The sequence below is a fragment of the Equus asinus genome, chromosome 21, assembly GCF_041296235.1.
Source record: "Equus asinus isolate D_3611 breed Donkey chromosome 21, EquAss-T2T_v2, whole genome shotgun sequence".
In the NCBI taxonomy this organism is placed as follows: domain Eukaryota; kingdom Metazoa; phylum Chordata; class Mammalia; order Perissodactyla; family Equidae; genus Equus; species Equus asinus.
The window spans coordinates 76,992,785-77,019,705 of record NC_091810.1 but is presented as its reverse complement, the minus strand read 5'-3'; the positions used below and the strand labels follow the sequence as shown (position 1 = coordinate 77,019,705).

The following is a 26,921-nucleotide window of genomic DNA, read 5'->3' as shown; positions in this document are numbered from 1 at the left end:
ATCAAGCTTCTTTCCCAGCAATAAACTGAATTACTCACCTAAGAATGTCAACTATCTTTGCCTTACTGCCACTTGATTCAAAGCTATTTTTTTTCCATTAACAACAAAAATCCAGAACTGAAACCCATGTGGCCATACTGCAGAAACAGTGGCAATTTCTTTCCTATTTAAAGACTCTTTTGTCCATACCAGAAACCTACTTAGAATGTCCCAAGGCAGTTAAAGATTTCTACCTCATATAAAATCACATCAAATCCTTTTAATACAAAAAGTTGGTATTTACGGGAAGAAAAACTACATGAAAGCAAATGGATTTGAATGATCTGATTTTATTTAGCATGCCAATACAACTTATTCTAATAAATTAATATGTACAGTTATAAAAAACGTTGAGTGCTAAGAAAAATGCTTCTAAATGTGCACACTAAAGTATATGCAGAATCCTTTAAATCGTTGACTTTATAATTTTCAATCTCAGAAGTGTGGTAACATCTAGTTACCGAAGAAGAATGGAGTCTCTCTCTCTGTAATTCATGATTTAGATAGTTTTGAGTTTAAAAAGGTTTCAATTACCATTTCAGCTCCTGCGAGCTATGAGGCCTGAAATGACAGCACTGAGGTCTGGAAATCACCTCACCCAGTCTCCTAATTGCACAGATGAGGAACCCACCGGCCTTGCCAAAGATTACAAAGCTGGTGAGACAGCCTGGATTACAAACCGGTCTCAGAGGTGCTCTGATATGTTTGTTAAGCTGAAGAAGGCACAGATTACAGGGAACTCTAGTCATATCTGAAAGACCCTGATTTTACTTTCTGCTTAACATAGGACTCAATCCTGATGTGTTCTTTTGTTGTTAACAAATTTAGTGACTCAGTTGCTTTGGAAACAAAATCACTCCCATTATTGCAGAGGATCACTGACTGTCAGGTGCCATTTATGCTTCTGTTCTCCTGGGATGTTTGGACTTGGGCAACTTGTCTTCCTGCTCTTCCATGCTCATAGCAGAACCACACTGTTCTGTTCTGAATAGAAATGCTCGTGTCTGTTCTGGTTTAAAATTCATCATCAGCTAAGGGAACGAATGTTACGGACACCAACCAAACCATCAAATTTGAGTATGGGAGCGTTCATTTCTCTTTGCTGCTCATTCCCACAAGTCAGCACATGGCCTGCCGTTCATCTGAGCCGTTACTGGTTCCAAAGCAACTGTGGATTACTTCTGGGGCAACAGGGTCCCAAATAGCAATGAGATTTCTCATCACATCAAGAATATGCCATACAATGTACCACACACTTCTGGCATACAATTTTTGGTGACTTATGATGTCTCAGCCTAATGGCTGCACATAGCCATGCTGCTGGCAGGTAAAAAAAGGCCACTCACTTGTTTTAACTTAAACCTCAAAGAGTGTGTGCAGCCCATTTATCAATCGGTAATAGAATGTTCATGTTCTGGCAAGCTATTTTTCTAATTGCAGGAGCCAAAACAACCTGCCAGACATCGGTGAGTTTTTTTAACTTTATATACACACAGCAAGATTGTGTACAGAAAGGGAATTTTTGAATTTCCATGTAAGTGATTCTAATTTTTTGCTACTCTCCGTGCTGCAGCAAAGGATGACTGATAGCCTATCTCTATATATCTCTTTTCTCCAGGGCAACATTTCTCTGTAAGAGCTAATCTTTGGTGTGGTTGCAGCTTACAGAGGCTTATTAGATGTGCCCTCGGGAGCATACTTATTTAGAATAGGCCTCTCATTTTCAAGTTCATCCTCAGCAAGTATAAGAGTTGTAGAAGCTTTACCTTTTAGGAGTTGTGGCTTGATTTTGCAGCAATGCTGAAGTGCAGCTGCCAGCCATGAAGACTATCTAGAATGCAGTTTCATCAGCCTTGCCTACAAACAAATAGACAAATTAGAACCCAGACACAGAAATATTATTTGCTCTGACCTGGGAAAACCACTCAAGCGTTTAATTTACTAAGTTGGCATGTTTTTCTCCTCTCATTCTGTTACCGATTTCACTTCCTTTGGCTGCTTTTCTTTTTATTCTGTCCTTATTTTCAAGGAACATGCAGAATATCGATAAGGTAACTCCATACTCTTTGACCATTTCACTTTTCGACTTTTCTTTCTTACTAACTTTTAGCTCTGGAAAAATTGTGAGCTTAGTACATTTTCTCTTTAATATCATGATCAGAACTCAATGCATGAAGTATAACGGAAATGGCTTGCTTACCAGAACATGAACTTTCTAGTAATGGCAAGCCTGAGAAGGCTGGCTTGGTGTGGGAACTGAAAGTGCAGTACTGACAAGACAATGCATTTTCTCAAGTTTAGGATTGCAAAGCTGATGTCAAATTTCAAAGAAAGGGCTAATTTTAATAATCCTAATAACCAACTCAAAAATAAAATCCCTCATTTTATTAAGGAATCCTAATGACTTTGAGGTAGATGATGCTGTTATCAGATAATGAAATAAGTAGGTGTAAGATGTAAAAATAACTAAAGGAAAGAAAATACTGAATTGAAATTATCTTCCTTTAAATTCAGATGGAAAATTAAGAACACTTCCAATTCAAAGTTCGAAGCACAAAATCCAGGTACGTCATGTTGTGGACTTGCTTCTTTAATTGGAGATGAACTCGGTAGCCGATGGAAAGAATCCACACTCTAACGGAACAGCAAACTCAAAAGGGTTGTCCCCATGAAGAAGCCCGCAACTATGCATTTGACTTTTTCCAGCTTGGCTCATTCCCAGATGTTCAGGATTTAGATTCCTGCAGTCTTCAGCATTTAACTAATTCTTTGTTGGTGGAAGGGGCTGGGACTGTTTCTCCACACATAAACTGATCCTGAGACAGAACAAGAAATTACATTAATCATAGAGTGTCTGTGTCACAAATGCATCAATAGTAAAGTTCCATTTTGTTACAGAATCAATCCAGCTCTGTTAATTTAGTTTTTCTATTGTTATGTCACTTCATCCTTGTTCAAAGAGTCAATGTCGGGAACAGAATTATAATCTTAAAAGTGCATCAGTTTTTAGTCTTGAATTCCTATTTAATATAAAGCACCTTATCTTATAAACAAACATGCTCATCTTCACTACAAAGCATCTACTTCCCAGAAATCACATTTATAAAGACATGTCACACCTTTTAAGTTTCCGTATTAATTACTACGTACACTAAAACTTCTCCACTTCAATATTTGGCCATTCAAATTCCTGTCTTCTTCAAAGTAATTACTCCTTCCAACTAAAAGGGATAGCTCTTTATGCGTTTCCCAGCATACATAATCTGTAATGTTAGCTACCTTGTAAATGAAGTTCAATCTCTGATTATTTATCCTGGCGTATGTCAGCTACCACAAGAAATCTGCCCCCAGGTCACCCTCATCTCCTGCAGTCTGACCCCAGAAGGATCAGCCTGTAGTCCATCCCTCGCACTCTCTCACTCCTGCCAGCACCCAGAACCCGCTCACTGTGCTCTTTGGAATCTATGGTCCATCATTAACACAATACTCCATATTTTCAACCTCTTCTTTAAAATGTCCCTGTGCCTTCTTGCTCTAAAGTAGTGCTTCTCAAAAGGTGGTAGGAGGGGGGCATTGATTTTCTCTTCAGGGGACATTTGGCAATGCCTGGAGATACTCTGGATTGACACAACTGGGCGGGGGTGAGGGGTGCTACTTGCATCTAATGAGGAAAGGCCAGGGATGCTACTAAACACCCTGCAATGCACAGGACAGCCTTGTACAACAAACAGTTATTTAGCCCAAAATGCCCATAGTACTGAGAGTGAAAAAAGGTCATCCCCGAAGGGCAGTTTTCTCTGTAACCCTTCAAGAGCTCTGTGTGCTCTTAGGGCCCCAGTACCACAGAGATAGGAGGAGTGGCTGTTCGCTCCTTTCTGCCACCATTCTCTTTTCCTCTTTGAAACCCACCCACTTTGAATATAATCATGAGACTGTATCATCAGTGCTCCTCTCTGTTGCTGTCGCCTACCCACCTTGAATCCCTCATTCCAACCCCTCTGGGACCTCCACTGTATTTATCCTACCCCTTTTCCAGCGCCCTTCACTCCCTTAATGTTTTCTTTACCTACTTTAAATTCCATGGTCAATTATCATAATCGCTCTGCTCTCACTCCTTCCTAATCCCTTGGCAAAGCCACAAGCCTGGTTAAATCTAACTTCCTGTGTCTCCATTCACCCGTGTAGCTGAATATCTACCACCTTAAACCCTCTCGATCCTCTGTCACCACAGTTACTGTCCCATGTCTCTGTTCCCCTTGAAAGAAATGTCTACACTTGCTGCTTCCTAGTCTTCTCTCATCCTCTCCAACAAGCTTTACACCATCAGGCTCTGTCTCCATTATTCCATTGAAACGGCTCTTATCACGTTACAAACGGCCTCCACGTTAAAGCCCACAGTTAACTTTCAGTTGTCTTTCTATGGGAGCGGCATCTGACAAGGCCCTTCACCTCCTCCACCTCTTCTCATCTGGCTTCCAGGAGACGACACTGGTGGTTTTCCTCCTTCCTCAGCGGTTGCTCCTTTGCAGCCAGCTTTGCTGACTCCTTGCTTCCCTCCTGGACCTTTATATGTTCGAGTGTCTCAACTCAGTCCTTTCTTTTGTCCATCTCTATCTTCATTCACAGCCCTGGTGATCTCATCCAATCTCATGGCTCTAAGTGCTATCAATATGCTGACACTCCCAAATTTACAGCGCCGGCCAATCTCTCTTTGAACTCCAGACTTGCATATCCAAGTGCCTCCACACTCACTCCACTTGGATGAAAAACAGGCCTCTCAAACCTCGTATGTCCAACTCCCACCTCACACCTGCAGGCACCTCCCCATCAGTTGATGGTAAATCCATCCTCCCAGTTATGAAAGCCACAAACGTTGAAATCATCCCTGACTCCTCTCATATCTTACATCTATCGGTAGGAAAATCCTTATCCTTTAAAGTGTATCCAGAATCCAACCACTTTTCACTACCTCCATTGCTGCAGCCTGGTCCAAACCACCCATCTCCTCCTTTGATTAGTCTAACAGCTTCCTAACTGGTTTTCCTGCATCTATCCTTGCTCCCTCAGTCTACTCTGAACACAGCAGCCAGAATCACTCTTTCAAAACTTAAGTTGGATCATGGTACTCCTTTGTCCAAGAATCTTCTGATGGTTCCCTATATCATTCACCACAAAAGCCAGAATCCTTACAGTGGCCCACAAACACCTTTGTGATCTGCCCCACTCCACTAACTTCATGTTGGACAGCTCTCACCCTCATTCATTCTGCCCAGGTCACACTGGCCTCCTTGCTGCTCCTTGATAAAACTAGGCATGTTCCTGCCTTAAGCCCTCTTCACTGCAAGTCCCCTTTGCCAGACTGCTCTTACCTGGCATAGTCAGGGCTCCCTTCCTCATCTCTTTCAGTCTTTGCTCAATCAGGCCTGCCATGATCGCCCTATTTAAAACCGCCACCTCTTCGCATACCAGCACTCTTCATCTCCCTTACCCTGTTCTCTTTTTGTTCCAGAATACATTATAATAGAAGAATAAATCAGTACACTTCTAAATTATAGCAGGCTTCTCTTGTGGGGCTAAGTGCCTTATTCCCACCTTCCCTATACTCATTTTAAAGTTCATCCTTAAGAATGTTAAGCTCTGTTACATGTCAATTATATCTCAAAAAAAAAAAAAAAGAAAAGAAAAGAAAAAGGAATGTTTTGCTTCTTACTTAAGACTCTATTCAAAGTACTGACCAAAAGTTGGGGTGGGGAGTAATAACATTTATTTGTTTTCCATTGTCAGTATCCTTGGGTGAAATACAATAGGACAACCAAAGACTAAAATGAAATTGTAAAATCGCAACTATGACATATCTCAAACAAGATAATGCGAAGTCCTATGCATAAGTCAGTAAGAAATACTACACAATTCCTTTCTATATATAGAAATATATATTTATGACATCTTGTATAAATAAAAGAAATACTACACAGTTCCCTTCAAAATAAGTTTAGGAGCAATGAACAATTTTAATTACTTATTAAATAAAGGAGGAATAAAGACTGTCAATTAACTTTTAGAATTATTTTTTTTCTATTTAGTAAGTAATAATTTTCACTAGATACAGAGCAATTTTTCTTATTGACCTCTCCAAAGCTAAAACGAGTTAACTAATTTGAGCTTTTAAAATTTCAATTTACAATATGGCTGTTCATTAATGGTTTTTAAAATCTGTTTTAAAAAACAGCCTTTTCCTAACACACTGCTAGGAAACATTCTTCTGCACTTATCACAGACAGACTGCTCTAGGTCCTTGCCTCAAAACTCTCCCCCCATTTTTTCAAATCCGACCCCTTACTTTGTCATAAATCACTTTGATAATGAGAGAGCAGCTAGGACATGTTGCCACGTCTTCCCCGTTCTCCAAATCTTCCTGTAACAAAATCAAACACCGTGTGGTCAGCACAGTCTTCCTACTGCAATCTCCTCCTCCCAAACCCGCCCAGCCCTATAGGCAAGCTCCTTTGAGGCCTGCCTCCCCACAAGGTATGTGAGGGCCAAAAGGGCCTTCTGAGAAAAATGCCAACCCCACGTTTCCCTGGAAGCGTCACCTGGGGGAAAGACCCAGGAAGGTTAGTCAAGGTTCAGGCGCCTCAAAACCCCAGGGAAGACAAAAACGCATCCCTTCCTCCACAGAAGCATCCCAGGAAGTGGGACCCTAAGTGGGGGAGGATGGCGAGAAGACAGATGCTCCCCCGCCATCCACACCCACCCCCCGGGTCTGACTAAAGGCCAGAACCATGTGCCCGCTGACAGCTCAGAGTATCAACTTTGGGGGATTCAGAAACAGGATAAAAAGGGCGTGGATAACTAAGAGTGTCACGCGCGACGGAACGGCGGAAGGCAGACGGCAGCGACAAGGCGCCTGCTCCGATGAGTCGCAGGGCGGGAGTCGGAGGTTACCTTGGTGATGCAGAAATTATCCCCGCACGGGCAGGGGTAGAAGTACGTCTCCGAGTCCTCGTCATATTGGAAATCCTCGATCTCCACCTCGTCGTGAAACACCGCCATTGTCCCTGGAGCCCGCAGACGTCTATGGCCCTGCCGGCCCACGCCGGCCCCTGTAGGTCCAACGTTGCGGGCGCCGGCCCAGGCGGGCGTTGTCACCACGCACTGGCGCAGGAACGACCGCTTCCGGCGCACAGACAATGACGTAGCTCCGGACTTGGAGGCCAAACGGGTGACCGGGTAGCGGTCACCATGGAGATGCCTGAGCTACGGGGCGGAGACGCTGGAAGATGGCGTTCGCAGCTCAGTGGCGTCGCGCGAGGCTCCGCCCATCGGGCGGCAGCGACCAATAAGACGTGGGGATGGCTCGCGCTGCTTCTACGTCACGTCGGCGACGCCGGAAGCTCTCAGGAGTAGGTGGCCGAGTTTGGCCCGGATCTGTGAGCCAACTCCTCGCGGTGGCGGTGCGGAAGCCTCTTACTGTGGCTGTGGTTGCCCTGCCTCACGCCCGCGGACCTTAGAGAGGCCTTAACCTGACCCCGCGGAAGGCCGCAGCAGGCCACGGTAGCATCGACTCGGCCCTCGGCGCTCCTGGGGAAAGGGGGACGCGGGAGCAGCTCAGCCTCCCGGACCTCCCTCCCTGCCTCCTAGTGAGGACGAAAAGCTCCTTTGGCATTTTGGTTCACCGAGTGACCTTGAGCTCAGGCCGACGCCTAGCTTGTAGTTCCTGGCTGCACTTGGCTGTTCAGGTACATCCCCGCCTCTGCCTCACTCCAGATTATCTTCACATGCCCTAAATTGTGTCGCTGAAAGGACCCACACCTGGAAGGCAGAGATAGAGTTCTAGTCCCGTGTTTCCCAGGCGTATAACGTTAACTACAGTGATTTGTAGTAGTAATAACATCAGCTTTTATTATTGGGAGTTTGCAGTGTGCCGGGTATTGCGGTAGGTATAATTCTCCCACCAACCCTGGGAGTTTAGATATTACTCCATTTTGTTAATCTTCAAACTAAGACACACAGAGTTGGGTATCTGGACCAAGAGCACAGACCTAGGAAAAGAAGAGCCTGTCTGTCCCCAAAGCCCGGGAACAAATTACTTAATTTGTATGAACCAGTTTCCTCTTTGTAAAAGGAAGAGCATCAGCTGGCAGGGTTATCACCGTGAGGCCTGTGTATACCTTACAGTGAAATACGAATAAAAGGTGGTTTGTATTGAACGCAGTGTTGGTGCCCGATTTGGTACAGCCGGATTCCATGGGGTATTGCTCCATTACTAGGCATTTATTCACATCCTGGTGGAGAAGGCATGCTGTGCAATGAAAAAAGCGCTACAGAACTGCAAAGCCGAAGATCCGGGCTCAGAATCTGACTGTTTCTAACTAGCTCTGGGAGCTGGATGTTTACATTTTTTGGGTCTTATTTCCTTTTCTGACTTAAAAAGCCTTGGATTGGAGATGATTTACAAGATATCTTCAGATCTAACATTCGACTTTTGTGTGGAAATTATGAGTTTTATGCAGTTCAGCAATCACATATACCGTGTTTATTTTTTATTTAGATGTATACATAACAAGCACTTATGTACACATTCCTATGCTTATTTATGTGCACAGACTCAAATATTTGCATGAAGTTGCCAATTTTGTGCACACTGAAGTGAAGCTCCACGTAGTTTAGCTCTTTTAAGGCTTGAAAACCTAAGGGCAGAGAACTCTGAAAGGAAATCCAGAAATTACGTTAAACGAGTTCATAGAGGACGATTTCAGAGGCCTCGCAAACACTCCATTTTGTATAGTTGGAAATCTACCCAGCCCTTGGGAAACCTTTGTTAAACTTCTCGAGGGTTGACTGGGATGATTCTGATCTGTCTGAGCAAAGCCCACACAGTTCAATGGCTGCTCCCTGTATCTCTGTAGACACAGACACTTCCCAGGTAGCCTCTTGGAGACAAGAGGACGGGAGAGAGTCTCCAGTGTCAATTCTCTATTCCCAGCGATCATTTTGAAGTTGGGAACCATATTTAGTTCTCCAGTGCTTCTGAGCATATGTACCTACAAATTAAAGAGGAGCCATTTTCAAATGTTCAGAAATGGGTGCAGTCATATTTGGCTCATGGAAGTATAAATTGGTAGACCTTTTAGAAAGGCATTTGGATCTATCAAAAACAGTTTGCTGCAGCCATTCTGGTGGCATAGTGGTTAAGTTCATGCACTCCACTTTGGTGGCCTGGAGTTTGCAGGTTTGGATCCCAGGCACAGACCTAGCACTGCTCATCCAGCCATGCTGTGGTGGCGTCCTGCATAACATAGAGGAAGACTGGCACAGATGTTAGCTTAGCGACAATCTTCCTCAAGTAAAAAGAGGAAGATTGGCAGCACGTTAGCTCAGGGCCAATGTTCCTCGTTAAATCAAAAATAATTTGCTGAGAAATCTTAAAATCTGAGGTTAACAGTCCTAAAAGTTACAGGGATTGTTAGGTAGTTTTTCTTCATAATTTCTTTGTAATTTTCCAACTTTTCTTTGAGTATATATTACCTAAAATGGAAAAAGAAAAACTAATGAACCAGTTAATAATAATTGACACTATGTGCCAGGCACTGTACCAAGTGTTTCACATGTGTTATGTCTTTAAAACAGCCTACTGAGTATACGTATCATTAATCCCATCTTCAACATTGGGAAACTTGAAGTTTAGGGGCCAAGAAACTTACCAAGGGTGGCAAAGCTGATAATTGGCAGTAGCTATGGCAAGAACTGAGATCTGTCTGACCTCCAAACTTAGGCTCTTAATTAACTACGATGCCGTTTGTGATGAGATGGTGCTTGAAGTAGAGCTGGATTAAAACAGTGCTGGAGCTCAGCACACTGTAGAGATTTTCCGCTGGAGCAGTGCTGGTTCCCTTGAGACCTAGATTTGGGAGTCTCCTTGGCCTTCCATAGTGCTTTCACCCTGCTGTCTGTTGGCCATCCTGCTTGTCTGGCCTGAGGTAGTTCCCTGTGTGGTTCTACCCAGTTTGAGTTCATACTGTGCTGGAGAGAGTGAAACCATAGCTGCACATGTGATGCAGGCTTTTTATTCCTCTCAGCACTTTTAAATAAAACATTACGAGTACTAAACTTTGCATTTATTCCTAAAAGGGAATTGGAAACATTTATAATGAGACATTTTTGGACCCTGAGAGCATGACAAAAGCAGATTTACTAGTTACTAAAGGGTCACTTGAGATCAGATATTTATGGTTTGGGTTTTTAAAAAAAATTTTTTTTATTAAGTTCATAATAGTTTACATCAATGTGACATTTCAGTTGTATATTGTTTCTTGACTGTCACCACATAAGTGCTCCTCTTCACCCCCTGTGCACATCCCCCACCCCCCTTCCCCTGATAACCACTGAACTGATTTCTTTGTCCATGTATTTGTTCATATTCCACTTGAGTGAAATCATCTGGTGTTTGTCTTTCTCACTCTGGCTTATTTCGCTTAGCATAATTCCCTCCACGTCCTTCCATGTTGTTGCAAATGGAATGAATTTGTCTTTTTTATGGCTGAGTAGTATTCCATTGTATGTATATATATATATATATATGTATATATATATATATACATATACCATATGTTTATCCAATCATCAGTCGATGGGCACATGGATTGTTTCCATGTCTTGGCTATTGTGAATAGTGCTGCAGTGAACATAGGAGTGCATATGTTACCTTGGATTGTTGATTTCAAGTAGTTTGGGTAGATACCCAGTAGTGGGATAGCTGGGTCATATGGTAGTTCTATTTTTAGTTTTTTGAGGAATCTCCGTACTGTTTTCTGTAGTGGCTGCATCAGTTTGCATTCCCACCAGCAGTGTATGAGGGTTCCCTTTTCTCCACACCCTCTCCAACATTTGTTATTTTTAGTCTTAGTGATTATAGCCATTTTAACAAGCGTAAGGTGGTATCTTAGTGTAGTTTTGGTTTGCATTTCCCTGATGATTAGTGATGTTGGACATCTTTTCATGTGTTTCTTGGCCATCTGTATATCCTCTTTGGAAAAATGTCTGTTCATGTCCTCTGCCCATTTTTTGATCTGGCTGTTTGTTTTTTTATTGTTCAGTTGTGTGAATTCCTTATATATTATGGAGATTAACTCCTTCTCAGATATATGATTTGCAAATATTTTCTCCCAATTGGTGGGTTGTCTCTTTGTTTTGATTCTAATTTCTTTTGCCTTGCAGAAGCTCATTAGTCTGATGAACTCCCACTTGTTCATTTTTTCTTTTATTTCCCTTGTCTGAGAGGATATGGTATTTGAACAGATCCTTTTAAGTTTGATGTTAAAGAGTGTACTACCTATATTATCTTCCAGGAATTTTATGGTTTCAGGACTTATCTTCAAGTCTTTGATCCATTTTGAGTTTATTTTTGTGTATGGCATGAGATAATGGTCTACCTTCATTCTTTTGCATGTGGCTGTCCAGTTTTCCCAACACCATTTATTGAAGAGACTATCTTTTCTCCATTGTATGTTCTTGGCACCTTTGTTGAAGATTAGCTGTCCGTAGATGTGTGGTTTTATTTCTGGGCTTTCAGTTCTGTTCCATTGATCTGTGTGCCTGTTTTTGTACCAATACCATGCCGTTTTGATTGCTATGGCTTTGTAGTACATTTTGAAGTCAGGGATTGTGATACCTCCAGCTTTGTTCTTTTTTCTCAGGATTGCCTTAGCAATTCGGGGTTTTTGGTTGCCCATATGAATTTTAGGATTCCTTGTTCTATTTCCATGAAGAATGTCATTGGGATTCTGATTGGGATTGCACTGAATCTGTAGATTGCTTTGGGCAGTATGGACATTTTAACTATGTTTATTCTTCTGATCCACGTGCATGGGATTTCTTTCCATCTCTTTATGTCATTATCAATTTCTTTCAGTAATGTCTTACAGTTTTCATTGTATAAGTCCTTCACTTCCTTGGTTAAATTTATTCCTAAATACTTTATCCTTTTAGTTGCGATTGTAAATGGAATTGTATCCTTGAGTTCTCTTTCTGTAAGTTCGTTATTAGAATATATAGAAAAGCAACTGATTTTTGTAAGTTGATTTTGTACCCTGCAATTTTACTTTAGTTGTTAATTATTTCTATAATTTTCTGATGGATTCTTTGGGGTTTTCTATATATAAGATCATGTCATCTGCAAACAGCGAGAGTTTCACTTCTTCACTCTCGGTTTGGATTCCTTCTATTCCTTTCTCTTGCCTAATTGCTCTGGCCAAAACCTCCAGTACTGTGTTGAATAAGAGTGGTGATAGTGGGCATCCTTGTCTTGTTCCTGTTCTCAGGGTGATAATATTCAGGTTTTGCCCATTGAGTATGATGTTGGCTGTGGGTTTGTCATATATGGCCTTTATTATGTTGAGCTAATTTCCTTCTATCCCCATTTTGTTAAGAGTTTTTATCATAAATGGCTGTTGGATCTTGTCAGATGCTTTCTCTGCATCTACTGAGATGATCATGTGGTTTTTATTCCTCAATTTGTTGATGCAGTGTATCACGTTGATTGATTTGTGGATGTTGAACCATCCGTGTCCCTGGTATAAATCCCACTTGATCATGATGTATGATCCTTTTGATGTATTGCTGAATTCGAGTTGCCAAAATTTTGCTGAGTACTTTTACATTTTTGTTCATCAGCACTATTGGCCTGTAGTTTTCCTTTTTTGTGTTGCTCTTGTCAGGCTTTGGTTTGAGAGTGTTATTGGCCTCGTACAATGTGTTAGGAAGTGTTCCATTTTCCCTAATTTTTTGGAATAGGCCAAGAAGGATAGGTATTAAATCCTCTCTGAAAGTTTGATAGAATTCCCCAGGGAAGCCGTCTGGTCCTGGGGTTTTATTCTTTGGGATGCTTTTGATTACTGTTTCAATCTCTTTCCTTGTGATTGGTCTATTCAGATTATCTGTTTCTTGATTCAGCCTTGGGAGGTTGTAAGAGTCTAAGAATTTATCCATTTCCTCTGGATTATCCATTTTGTTGGCATATAGTTTTTTGTAGTATTCTGTTATAATCCGTTGTATTTCTGTGGTGTCCATTGTTATTTCTCCTCTTGCATTTCTAATTTTGTTTATTTGAGCTTTCTCACTTTTTTTCTTTGTAAATCTGGCTAGGGGTTTGTCAATTTTATTTATCTTCTCAAAGAACCAGCTCTTTGTTTCATTGATGCTTTCTACTGCCTTTTTTGTTTCAATAGCATTTATTTCTGCTCTGGTTTTTAGTATTTCTCTCCTTCTGCTGACTTTGGGCTTTGTTTGTTCTTTCTCTAATTCAGTTAGGTGTAATTTGAGATTGCTTGTTTGGGATTTTTCTTGTTTGTTAAGGTGTGCCTGTATTACGATGAATTTCCATGGGGCTTTTGCTGCATCCCATGTGAATTAGTATGGTATGTTATAATTTCCATTTGTCTCCAGCTAGTTTTTGATTTCTTCTTTAATTTCTTCAATGATCCATTGCTTGCTCAATAGCACGTTGTTTAGTCTCTACATCTTTGTCCCTTTCTCAGCTTTTTTCTTGTAATTAATTTCTAGCTTTATAGCATTGTGATCAGAAAAAATGCTTGTTATTATTTCAGTTTTCTTAAATTTATTGAGGCTTGCCTTGTTTCCCAACATATAGTCTATCCTTGAGAATGTTCCATGTGCACTTGAGAAGAGTGTGTATTCTGCTGTTTTGGATGGAGTGTTCTATATATGTCTGTTAAGTCCAACTGATTTAGCATTTCATTTAATTCCGCTGTTTCCTTGTTGATTTTCTGTCTGCATGATCTATCCATTGATGTGAGGGGGGTGTCGAGGTCCCCTAGTATTATTGTATTATTATTAATATCTTCTTTTAGGTTTGTTAATAGTTTCTTTATGAAATTTGGTGCTCCTGTGTTGGGCACATGGATAATTATAAGTGTTATTTCTTCTTGATGGAATGTCCCTTTGATCATTATATACTGCCCCTCTTTGTCTCTCTTCACCTGCCTTATCTTGAAGTGTATTTTGTCAGATATAAGTATGGCAACACTTGCTTTCTTTTGTTTACCATTAGCTTGGAGTATTGTCTTCCATCCCTTCACTCTGAGCCTGTGTTTGTCATTGGAGCTGAGATGTATTTCTAGGAGGCAGCAAATGGTTTGGTTTTGTTCTTTAATCGATTTTGCCACTCTGTGTCTTTTTATTGGAGAATTAATCCATTTCGGGTACTTATTGATGTATGAGGGCTTAATGCTCTTTTTTTATCACTTGTTTTCCAGTGCTCCTACATTTCCTTTGTTTCTCATCCTGTGTGTTTTGGTCTACTCATTGAATTATGAGGTTTTTATGATGTGTTTCATTGTTTTCTCCTTATTTTTTATTTGTGTCTCCTGTTTTTTTGTTTAGTGGTTACCATGAGGTTTGTATTCAAAATCTCATGTGTAAGATAGTCCATTTTCTGATGGCCTCTTATTTCTTTAGTCTAAACTGATTCAGTCCCTTTCCTCCTCCCCTCCTGTTTTTCTCACATCTTATTCCATCTTGTGTTGTGAGTTTGTGATTAAAATGGCAGGATTATCTTTGTTTTTGGTGTTTTCCTTCCCTTTATCTAAATGCTATACTTGAGTATTTGCTATCCTATTCTGATTCTGTCTGCCTGTTTATCTTCTTACTCCATGTTTTGTGACCACTTTCTCCCTTTTTTTTTCCCCTCAGGTATGAGGGCCTTCTTGAGGATTTCTTGGGGTGGGGGGGGGGGGGGGAGCGGGGATCTCGTGGCTATAAACTCCCTTAGCTTTTGTTTGTCTGGGAAAGTTTTTATTTCTCCCTCATATCTGAAGGATATTTTTGCTGGATAGAGTATTCTTGGCTGAAAATTTTTGTCTTTTGAAGATTTGAATACATCATTCCATTCTCTTCTAGCTTGTAAGGTTTCTTCAGAGAAATCCACTGAAAGCCTGATAAGGGTTCCTTTGTAGGTTATTTTCTTCTGCCTTCCTGCCCTTAGTGTCCTTTATTTGTCATTCATTTTTTTCCAGTTTTACTACTATATGCCTTGCAGTATGTCTTTTTACATTGACAAATCTAGGAGATCTAGAAGCCTCTTCCACACTGATTTCCCTCTCTTTCCCTAGGTTTGGGAAATTTTCTGCTATCACTTCCTTGAACATGCTTTCTGCTCCATTCTCCTCTCTCCTTTTTGAATGCCTATAATTCTTATGTTGCATTTCCTCTTTGAGTTGGATATTTCTCGGAGACTTTCTTCATTTCTTTTTTGTCTTAGTTCTCTCTCCTCCTCTGTCTGGAGCATTTCAACATGTCTTTCTTTGATTATGCTGATACACTCCTCTATGATGTCCACTCAAATGTTCAGGGAATCTGTATTTTGTTTTATCTCTTCCATTGTGTCTTTCATCTCTAATATTTATGATTGGTTCTTCTTTATAGTTTCAATCTCTTGTGAAGTAGCTCCTGAACTTGTTGAATTGTTTCTCTACATTCTCTTTTACCTTGTTGAGTTTTTTGATGATAGCTATTTTGAATTCATTGTCATTTAGGTTACATATTTCTGTGTCCTCAGGACTGAATTCTGGGTACTTGTTTTCTCTCTGGTCTGGAGATTTGATATAGTGTTTGATATTGCTGTAGGAGATAGGTCAGATCTTTCACATCCTGATATTATTTGGTTGCATTTACTGCCTGTTGCCACTGGGTGGGGGTCAAGAGCCACATATTCTGAGCCCTCTGCCTTCAGTGGAGATCCCAGGCAGTGGAGCTGGTGCAGAGCAGGTTGGGGAGGGGTGCTTTCTCCTGCATGCTCTCCGGGCTTCCTCACTCTGCTCTCGTTATCTGCTCTCCTGGGGTGTTGGCTTGATGCGGTCACCCCCTGTGAAAGCTCTCGCCCCAGTAGAGGTCTTCTTTCTAGGCTGCATGGGCCCTCGGGGGTCCTTGATGTTCCTGCAAATGAATGTCCCCTCCTCTGTTCCTTCCATCTCTAGCCTTCTATGGTCACAGATTGCAGTCTTTAGAGGAGGGGGCAAAGTTCTCTCTTAGCCCATTCCAGCTCCTCCAAGGGGGGCTCCAGCCTCTCTGCCCTCCGTCATATGGCTGCGTGTCTCTCCAACGTTTTTGTGTTGTGTTAGGATGTCCTCTGTTGGAGTATGGATGCCCCTTTTAGTTGTATGTTGGAGGGGAGAGAATCCCAGGCAAGTTCTCTCGGCCATAATGCTGACGTCACTCCTTTAAATTTTTTTAATCGTAAAATGTTAACAGTGCCAATCTGGAAAATACCAGTGACCAAAATTCTTAGCATAAGATCAAATTTAGAACTAGGTCATAACTATGTAGTAGAAACTGTATTTGATGAGTGCTGTTGTACATCAGGCCAAGGGGAGTTGTTCATTGGCAATATCAAACCACTCCCTCTTGTTTGGCAGGGAGGAGAGAGGTAGTTAATGTATTTGGGATGATTTTTAGTAGCATTTTTGCTTGCCAGGTTCTTCCATAGACATTCATTCCTCTCAGCCGTCCAGTGAGGTGGGGTTGGCATTCTCATTAAAAAATGGTAAGAAGTGACTGGCCCGAGATCAGACAGGAGTAAGGAGTCAGATCTGAGCCCAGTTCCACTGATTCCAAGTCAAGCACTCTGTAATTGCTTGTGTACCACTAGGGTTCCCTTACCAAATGCCACATGCTGGGAGTCCCTTTGCTTCCCCAGTGGCAGGTAGGATTCTAAATCAGCAGGTGCCGTGATGGTTCTATGAATTTACTTAATTTCAGTGCATTACTGCTCTCTGAGGCATTCTTGACTTTTCTCATTCTCTCCCCTCATCCAGCCTATCAGCAAGTCATAGGGCTCTAATTCCAAAATATATTCTGTGTTTGTCTACTTCTGTCATCTCTGTGGCTTTCTCCTACTCTAACCTTAGACTGGAGCCTTCTCACTGGACTTCCTGCTTTGACTCTTGCCTGTCTGTGAGCCATAGCAGAGCAGTCTGAGCGACCCTTTAATATTAGATCCCGTCCCTCTCCTGGTTTGTTCAAACCCTTCAGATGCTTCTCGTTGCCCTTAGGATAAAGTCCTTCCCCTTGCCACAGCCTGGTGTTATGTGGCATGTGTCTGCCTGCTTGACTTCATCCCTTATCGCGCTCTCCTAGCTCATTGCTCTCCAGTCACACTGGCCGAGCTTCCTGCAAAACACCAGGCTTGTTTCTGTGACTGGGCCTCTGCCGCAGTGCTCTGCCCTCTGCATCTGCATGGCTGCCTCTTCCTCATCTGTCAGGTCTCAGCTCAGACAGCTCTTGAGAGAGAGCTTTCCTGATATTCCCCCACCCACCCCATCACTCTGTTTCCTTCAGCACACTCTTTGTCATCTGTAATTGTCTTCTTGATTATGTTTACTATTTTCTGTCACATACGCTGTAGTAAAAGCTTCATGATGGCAAGGGCCTTGTGTCTGGTTCTTTATTGTGGCTTCACGGCTTAAAATAGTGCCTGGCATGGAGTAATCGTTAAATAGATTGACTGTACTTTTTAAAAAGAAACCAGTATAGTTCATTTTAAATCTTAAATTTAATCTGTTGCTTATAGTAATTTTTTTACTGCTTAAATGGAGATGTTTTACTTAGCATTTATGATCGTTTTCTATGTTTCAGAAATAGAGTTAATTAAGAAACTTTTGGTGAGGTAACGTCTGTGAGGATACAAACATTGATGGAATATTCTTTTGTATATGGTTTTAGAAATTACTTAATATATGTTAAGTTTCTATAGTTAATTAAATACATTAACTGACTATATGAAACCATTGGACATATTTCAAAAAATGGGTAGGTTTTTTTTTAATGCCTTATTACTTTGGATGGCACTTTAACACAATTTAGTAAAAAAATACCCTTCTTTTTTTTACCAGTAGGTGGCCCTCTCGGTCATGGTTACTATTGTTACAAAACCAGATTTCAGAATTTTAAAGACAACGGCTTTTTAAAATGAACTTTTCTTTGTTTTCCAGTTTAGTTGAGCAGTAGACCATGCAAACAGTCTACTCGTGAAAGATATATCTTATGTGGGGACAATTTATTTTAGCAGTAGTTGTCTAAAACATTGAGCAGAACAATATTTCCATAGTTACCTATATATCACTTACATTTTATCAGGGAACCTGGCCTTAAGTGCCATATAACTGTATCATTCTAGCCATTGGTCTGGACTTTCATGGGATGGATATCCTAAGAAACAGGGGTTAAAGACAGACCAGAGAAGATGAAAAAGAGAAGCGGTGAGAGAAAAAGTGAGAAAAGAAAAATGGAAATGTGAGAAGGAAGAATTGATGGAAAGTGAGTAATTGAGAGTAGACTTGCTGTGGGGAGATGCCTGCTGGTTAAAATGAGCCTTGCCTTTTGCAATAAGAGAGAGCCCTTTTTTAACAGTTTCCCAAAGCATTGTTCTCATATGTTGTCTCTGCCATTGCAGGAATTTTGTGAGAATTGCAGTATGTGGAACACTGTTTGTGTTCCAACCAGTGAATATCCAAAGAACTCAGCAAAATACCAGGACCAAAATATTGCATGTCAGTCAGTCAGCCATACACTTAAGGACTCCTAAAATCTCATGGACTTCTAAAGTAAGTTTTCGTTCTTTCTTTCAATGATTAGTGCACCATTTTTGGTTTAGCACATTTGAAGGAGAGAAACTACATTTAGTAGTCTTGCATGAGTTGAAAGAGGCCTTATGCTTTTTTCATTTACTAGAGAGAAAAATAGCAAGTAGCATGTTTATCCACAGTGATGCCACACCATAGTATGGCAAGAAATGGATCTTTTATCTCAAGATTAGTTACGAAGCAGTGGCTTTTTGATATGATTTGGTTATAACTGAATAAATCCCATGTGACTTAGAGCGCCACCTGATTGATTTACTTGTATTTATTTTCTGTCTTCACCGTCTAAAATATAAGCTCTCTAAGAAGATCTTTGTTTTGTTCGTGTCTATATCCCCAGTGCCTGCCACATAATGGGCTCTTAATAAATATTTGTCAAATGAAGGGCTTAATTAATGAATAAGGAGCAGGAATATAAGCACACCTAGCTTAAGTATTTTTCTAACACTACCTTTATTACAATTAATTTATATAGTGCCTTCCCAACAACTTAGAAAAAAAGTATGTTCACATTTATTTTTGTTTATTATCAAGGTAACTAAGATTGGAAAGGACAGATACAGCAATATGACATGTTGAAAGTGGGCATCTTAGGCAAAGAAGCATTTAAAATTGGCAGAGGAAAACAGAATAGTAGGAACCAAAAGTATTTATCATCTGACTCCCAATCAATGCTTTTCCTGATAGGCCAGTAGTTTTTAGAATTTGAAATGTTGGGAACCTTTCTGACTTTTTGTTTTTTTAAACTTTTTATTGAAGTATAACTTACAAACAGAAAGGTACATAAATCCTAAGGGAACAGTTTGATTAATTTTTTTATTAAGACAATTCTTTTAGAGCAGTTTTAGGTTCACAGCAATATTGAGGGGAAAGTACAGAGATTTCCCATACACCCCCTGTCCCATAGATGCATAACCTTCCCCATTATCAACATCTCCCGCCTGAGTGGTACATTGTTACAGTTGATGAACCTCCTTTTACACATCATAATCACCCAAAGTCCATGGTTTACATTATGGCTCACTCTTGGTGTTACATGATCTGTGGATTTGGACAAATATATAATGACATTTATCCATCGTTATGGTATCATACAGAGCATTTTACTGTCCTAAAAATCCTCTGTAGTTTGATGGATTTTTACAAAATGAAAATACCCATGCAATCAATATTCAGATTAAGAAACAGCATTGTCACTCCTGCCTGTCCAAGGGTAATTACTAACTTCTCTAACTTCATAAATTAAAGTACAAAATAACTTCTGTACTTTATAAGACCATAGAATATGTGCTGTTTTGAGAACTTCTTTCATTCTTTTCATTCAGTGTGGTATTTGTGATGTCCATCTCTGTTACTGCACGTACTTGTGGTTTGCTCCTTCTCCTTGCTGTGAATCTCAGAAAGTGTGTCTGCCCCTTGCACTTTATCTAACAAGGAATATTAAAACCTTACATGGTGCTCTTTGAGTGGAATACAATTGTCAGGCCGTTAGAAAATCTGCTCTCCTTTTCTGTAATAGCATAAGATTAGTCGTGTGAACTTGGTCAGAGATTTTGGAAACTAATAGAGAACATAAATATTTGATGGCACCAGTGATTACATACATATGTACCAAGGAGATCAGATGAAGCAATGCTAAATAATGGCAGAAATTTTGTCAGGGTGAAATTAGGCCCTGAATTGCTTTGCTGTTAGATAAACTCATAACAGCACCAAAAAAAATCCAAACTCTTCTTCAGTGGCCCCTAACATAGTCTATTTCTCTACTTTTTCTTAAAATACAGTCATGCGCTGTATAACGACATTTTAGTCAACGATGGACAGTGTATATGAGGGGAGTCCCATAAGATTAGTTCCATATAGCCTAGATGTGCAGCAGGCTATCCCATGTAGGTTTGTGTAAGTACACTCCGTGATGCTCACACAACCACCAAATCACCTAACACCACATTTCTCAGAACATGTGCCCATTGTTAAGTGAAGCCTGACTGTATTGTAACTTTCAGTTTATGTTTACCCAGGAAGCGCCATGGCCTGTGCTGCTGTCGGGGTTCCTGGCTTGTTTCGAGGTTCTGTTGGAGCCATCTGCACTCAGGCTGCTTTGTTGAGGTTGACACCCAGTGCTTTGCGCCATCTTACTCTAAGCAGGTGAGTTATCTGCCTCCAGTGTCATTTGAGGTTGATTTTCAGAGACCTGACCGGCTGATGGTCGTGGGAGGCCTACGAAACTCGCCTATGAAACTCCTGAAGGCACATCATAACATCTTGTTTAAGTGTGCATGCCATTAGCAGATCGTTAAACTTTAGTTAGATGTACAAATTTTCATTGACCATTTTCTAGGATCCACAATGTTATATTGTATTTTGGATAGTCATGATATTACAGGGGAAACTAATTTAACTATTTTATGAGAATAATACTTAACCTAATTTTACTTTTTGTTAAAGCATAATGAAATCCAAAAGGAAAACTGATCACTTGGAGAGAACAGCAGATGTCATGCGACGGGAGGTTTGTATCTTTGGGCTCTGGCGGGTTTCTCTGGCTGCACTGTTAGGAGTGGCTTACGGAGAAGGCGTTAGATGAACTGGATCCTTTTGAGGGACAGTCAGAAAAAGTTCGTTATTTTTCTGTTCAGAACTTTTCTGAACAGGGCATATGACAACTGCTTTGAAAAGATGAGTGAAATACTCAAATTTTTCCCTTTAAACTTGGAATGAATGGATTAATTTTTTTTTTTTTTTTTTTTTTAAAGATTTTATTTTTTCCTTTTTCTCCCCAAAGCCCCCCGGTACATAGTTGTGTATTCTTCGTTGTGGGTTCCTCTAGTTGTGGCATGTGGGACGCTGCCTCAGCGTGGTCTGACGAGCAGTGCCATGTCCGCGCCCAGGATTCGAACCGACGAAACACTGGGCCGCCTGCAGCAGAGCGCGCGAACTTAACCACTCGGCCACGGGGCCAGCCCCTGAATGGATTAATTTTTGATGAAGCGAGTATAGCAGCAATTGAGGGAACTCTCTTCAGAGGAATAATGTTTAGGTTTTAGAGCATACATTTTATGAATAGCTTATCTTGTCCTTTTCTGTCTGTCTTTTTTTTTGGCACCATGTCTCAAAGTCCTTGTTCTTATCCCTACCTTAGAACGAGTTCTTATTTCATCAAGGGAGAAAGCACTAACGGCTGAGAAAGGAAGGTGGACGAGCTGTTTTTACCCTTCCCACGCGCAGATTTTTCCAACCATGTTCAGACTGTAGAAAGCTAATCCTTCACCTGAAGGGGTGTCAAGGGCTGGGAAATAAAGGGTCCTCACCCTTCACCTCAGTGAGTAACCCCATTCTCTTTTAAAAACGTAAATTGGATAATTGATTCTGCTTTTTTGAGTGATTCTTCACATATTTGGATGTATTTAGCTTAGTGTTGTAAGTGTATTTAAACTACTAGCAAAAAAACCTCTATGTATTTCATATAAAGAAGGATTATACGCTTGTATAAACATGGTCAGAAATGCATTGTCACAATAGTTTAATTTTTAGTATTATGAGTAGGATATACTTTGGTGTAAAAGAGAATTGCTTAGGCCCCACTTTTTAAGCTAATTCTAATTTCAGAAAATTGCTTTGGGACTGAGGGTGGTATGTTTGTGGATTCAGCTTTAAGCCAACGTTTTTTTGAAAAGTCTGTGTAAAATTAGTGTAATAGATTATGAATGTGTGGGAAAATACACTTTTCTCACTGATGATAAATCTTAAAATTTTTTTTTTTGGTTCAACGTGCAAAAATGCTGATTCTATAAATGTGAGATTTGTTAGTATTACTGTTTAAAAAGTGCAACCTTGCCAGTTTGGGGAAAAAGGTGGTTTATTTAACGGGCTTGGAGTACACTCTTTTATGCATAGTGTTTTGAGGCAGGTAGACTTGGAGCAGGTTTGGCAAACTTTCTGCAGAGGGCCAGATAGTAGGTATTTTAGGCTTTGTGAGCCGTACTGTCTCCGTTACAACTACAAAGCTCTGCCTTTGTACTGTGAAACAGCCATAGACAACATGTAAACAAATTGGTGCGGCTATGTTCTAATAAAACCTTTTTTACCAAAACACCCAGATTTGGCCTGTGAATCATAGTTTGCCAATCCCTGAATTAGAGTAGCATTTCAGAATTTTGCAGGACAAAATTATTGAGACTTTTGGTGGGTTATTTGGAGCCAAGTTTAGGAAAATTACACAGAAAGTTAATGTAAACTCTAATAGTGTGATTGAAATGCTGAGAATTTTAATGCCTGGAAGTCAGAAAATTACAGGGATAATCCAGCTATGGTACTACCTTGGTGGAAGAATTTTCCAGTTGCAACTCCTCTCCTTCTCTTCTGTTTCTGATTTCCACTCCTCTCCCAAGCAGAATGAGCATTGGGAGCTGGGAGGAGCTGGATAAAGCTAGATGATGTCTGGGGCCGTGACCTTGGCCAGCTAAGATCATCAGGGGGTCACCCGAGTCCCTCCAGAGGTACATCCTAGCCACAGAGCAAGAACTCAACCTTGGACCTGTCGAAATGAGCAGCACCTTGGGTTGGGCCATAACAGGACTGGATCACCTTCTCGTAGTCTCCTCTGCCACCCTTCCTTTAATTTGTGTTGCAACTACACTTTACAGAACTCCCCACTTGTCATCCGCTCTTCAATTTAAGTCTGTGGGGTAGACTAAGGATGTGCATATGCGTTTTACAGAGGAGGAGGCAGAGCTGAGGAGATATCTAATGGCTTCTCCCAGGGCCAGAAGGCAGCTCCAGTGTAGGTCTCTGATTCCTAAGGCAAAGGACCCTGCTGTCCCTTCTGGGGTGGGTAGAGAATGGAGCACTCACCCACCCAGGAATGTCCTTTCATTATTGGGAATTGGGTTCCCTTTGGAGAACTTACTGAATGACCATATTATGATGTTAATGATTCTTACTTGGGGCTGTAAATGTAACCAGTCTGGGGTCGCCCAGATTCAGGAAACTGAGCTCTGAATTGAATGACAGTTGACTGTTTGTGTTCTAGTTCATATTTTCTTCTTAAAGATCAAAGAATCAGCAGTCTGGGTAACCTTAGAAATGTCAAGGAGATAAGAGTGGAAATAGTGTAATGCAGTAAGGATTGTGCAGGCAAGACTGAGATTTCACTGGAGGGGTCACTCCATGCTTGGCCTCTGTAGGGGGCCAATCCACTGAGCAAGATCTACTCTATTCATCAATTTGATGGGAGAGTTTGGTAATGAAAGAATTTTTTTAATTACTAATTCTTATGGATTCATTGGAAATATGCCAGACACTAGGCTGGTTCTGGAGTTGCAGCGTTGAAAATGATAGATAAGTCTCCGACCTCAGATTGTAGTGGGACTCTGATCAGAAGAAACTGATTTTATGTACCTAATTGATTTTGGAAAAACCATAATCCTTTTTCAGTTGTACTAGTTTGCTTCTTTGATAAGCCTGTGTCTTATCCTGCAAATGTCTCGTGTGTCTTGTTCCCTTTTTGTTTACAAAGCTCTCAATTATGCAGTAAGTTGTTCCTTGATTCTCCCAAGCACCCTGGGAGGGAGGTGTAGGGATCCTAAGCCTCGTTCCACGGTTGGGGAGATGACAACTTCAGAGATTTAGATGGGGCGACTCTGCTCCCTGATTTGCCTGGGGTAGTCCTGGCTTGTGCCTCTTGTCCTGGTGTGATGATCAGTAGCACCCCCTTTCACTCTCACAAGTGCCCTGCTTTGGATGATAAATTACATTGTCGGTCTAAGTTTAAAGGACTCATTCAAGTAAGTAGAGGACTCAGCCCTTGAATTCGCATCTTTGCTATCAAATTGCTTTTTCCTTGTACTGCAACAAAAGAATGTGACATATGATTTAGACAAAGTTTAACTGAGCAACACAATGGAAGATAAATTTCACATATCCTCGTCTCTGTTCCAAATCAACACTTCACTTTAAGTGTTCCTGGGCGTAAGAAAGGGGGACTTACTGTTGGCACAGTAGTTTGCTAAAGTCAAATGGCTGGGCTCTTGGGGCAGAGACCTCTGGGGATCCTATGGGTCCCAGTGCTAATTATTGAGTGCTGATAATCTGCTTGACTTGCGGTTTTGCTGAGGCTTGGGTTTGGATGGGATGGGCTGCTTACCCAGAGAGCTGGGCCGTGTCCTGAGTTTAACCCTTAAGGTTCTCTGCTAGTCATCACGTGCACATTTTGGGAAGGTTGTATGCTGGAGTGGCCTTCTTCAACTGGGAGGTTTGGGGGTGGGCATCTCATTAATATGAAATGTTTCCCAATGGTTGGACACCTAATTTGCTTTGATTATCAGTGAGTCTTTCACAAATTATCTAGCCTGGGACGAGCAGTACTTGGCATTCCAGCCTCAGGACGCTGTGAGCTCCGACAGAGCAGCCTGTGAGGAGGGCGGCTCCTTGGGCACAGGCCCAGTTCAGCAAGGCCGTGGCCACAGTATCTCACAGTGCTGACGTATCATAGGCACTCAGTACGTGTTTCAGTGACTAGAATAAACCAGTGTTAATCCCCGCTCTGGGCTGATTCCCTGCACTGCCTTGGATGAGTCGGTTTGTAAAGGAGGAATGGTGATGATACCATCTCAAGAGATGAGATGCTGGTGCAAGTGTCCTGTACAGTTCTATACAGCTGGGGGCTGTGAAAAATGAGGATTTGCCTATACTGCTACTTCTTAACTATGCCCAGCACTTAAATCTTTAGTGTCTAAAATGTATAGTGTCAATATATATGTTAGCTTTTCATTGACATACTGTATGGTTTTTTTGTGAGGAAGTTTAGCCCTGAGCTAATATTCGCTACCAGTCCTTCTCTTTTTGCTGAGGAAGATTGGCCCTGAGCTAACATCCACGCCCATCTTCCTCTATTTTATATGTGGGACGCCTGCCGCAGCATGGCTTGATAAGCGGTGTGTATGTCCACACCCGGGATCTGAACTGACAAACCTCAGGCCACCGAAGCAGAGCATGTGCTCCGCTACGCCACTGGGCCAGCCCCTCACTGACATACTTTTGTTCGATAAATTAAGTAATCTGAGAGGCCAAGCTCTTTTCCGTTTTTCCTCTAGAGTTTCCAGTCAAATGAAGTGGATTTTATTTTAAATTTAGTGGACATGCCTTGAGTCCTTGCTGTGTGCCCAGCCCTGTTCTAGGTGCAGAGAATACAGCAGTGTGTGAAGCAGGTAAAGCCCCTTCTGTATGTGGAGCTTCATTCTGGTGCAGATAACCTAGAGATTGTTAGATGTGATACATGCAATGAAGGAAATAAAGCAGGGTAATGGGGTCATGGGAGGCAAGAATGGCTGAGGGCAGGTGTGCTATTTTAAATCGGTATGTAACATTTGAGCTGAGACTTGAATAAGGAAAAGAGCCAGCTGAATAAGGAAGATAGCCAGCCACACGCATAGCAGAGGACTAGCAAGAGCCAAGGCTTTGAGGCAGGAATGAGCTTGGTGTGTTCAGAAGAGAGGGCTAGGAGGAGAGGTAGGCAGGGCCCCAGTTGTATAAACTGCTGTGGGCTTGGGTAAAGAATTGGGATTTTACTGTGCTTTGACACCAGGTATGAGGCTACTGACAGTCCCAGGAGAGGTGATGGTGGTTTTGACTAGGGTGGTGGTAGTGGGGATGGGGAACAGTGGGTGGATCTAGGACAGTAGTAGGGCTGAGGGGATTCACAGATTGGGGGGCTGGGGGCGCGGAGGGCAGATGCAGTTAGTGAAAAAAGGAAAGGAAACCAAGATGATTTCTAGCTTTGGGATTTGAATAATCTGGGTAGATGATGATGGTGGCATATGTTTGCTGAGATGGAGAAGAACAAGTTTGGAGGAGGGGAAATAAAGAGCTCAATTTTGGAATAATATGGGGTGGGAGGATGGGAAGTGGGTGGAGTTACAGATGAAATGAAAGAAGATTAGCCATAAGTTTTATCAACTCATATAAGCTGTTGAATCTGGGTCACTGTTACATGGAAATTCATTATACTATTTTTACTAGTTTTGTATATATTTGAAATTTTCCGTAATAATAAAAAGGAAGAAATTTTGGGAGATAAAAGAGTTCTGTGCTGGATGTGTTGTTTGAAATGGAAATTCAAATCACCAGTTGGGAGTATGAGTTTGGAGTTCGCTGATGGAAATAAAACGTTTAAGCCGTGTAGAGAGTAGGGGAAGAGGGCCCAGGACTCAGCCCTGGGGTGTGTCAACA

General features: G+C 41.3%; 2 protein-coding genes across 3 annotated transcripts in view; one reads left to right on the top strand and one right to left on the bottom strand.

Annotated features, from left to right (window-relative positions):
• Positions 1-309: 309 nt before the first annotated feature.
• On the bottom strand, positions 310-7,356 carry DPH3 (diphthamide biosynthesis 3). The gene is made up of 3 exons (XM_014842173.3): positions 6,985-7,356; positions 6,380-6,454; positions 310-2,855 (listed from the first exon to the last, which is right to left on the bottom strand). The coding sequence occupies exons 1-3, from the start codon at positions 7,090-7,092 to the stop codon at positions 2,790-2,792; spliced, it is 249 nt and encodes an 82-aa protein (XP_014697659.1). The 5' UTR covers positions 7,093-7,356; the 3' UTR covers positions 310-2,789.
• Positions 7,294-26,921, top strand: part of OXNAD1 (oxidoreductase NAD binding domain containing 1) — a 41,464-nt gene continuing 21,836 nt past the window's right edge. Inside the window, exons 1-4 of one of the 2 annotated variants that reach the window (XM_014842169.3) lie at positions 7,404-7,778; positions 18,506-18,656; positions 20,714-20,840; positions 21,141-21,204. In XM_014842169.3, coding sequence (XP_014697655.3) covers positions 20,722-20,840; positions 21,141-21,204 — 183 coding nt within the window. In that variant the 5' untranslated portion in view covers positions 7,404-7,778; positions 18,506-18,656; positions 20,714-20,721. Of the gene's footprint in view, positions 7,779-18,505; positions 18,657-20,713; positions 20,841-21,140; positions 21,205-26,921 lie in introns of both variants that reach the window. The other variant, XM_014842170.3, reaches the window with a different exon arrangement.

Excerpts from the sequence above, each read along its gene's own strand:
- DPH3 (XM_014842173.3), bottom strand. The coding sequence starts at position 7,092 with ATGGCGGTGTTTCACGACGAGGTGGAGATCGAGGATTTCCAATATGAC. Across the intron at positions 6,455-6,984 it reads ATAATTTCTGCATCACCAAG|GAAGATTTGGAGAACGGGGA; the intron begins GTAACCTCCGAC and ends ATTTTGTTACAG. Across the intron at positions 2,856-6,379 it reads TCAAAGTGATTTATGACAAA|GATCAGTTTATGTGTGGAGA; the intron begins GTAAGGGGTCGG and ends GTTCTGTCTCAG.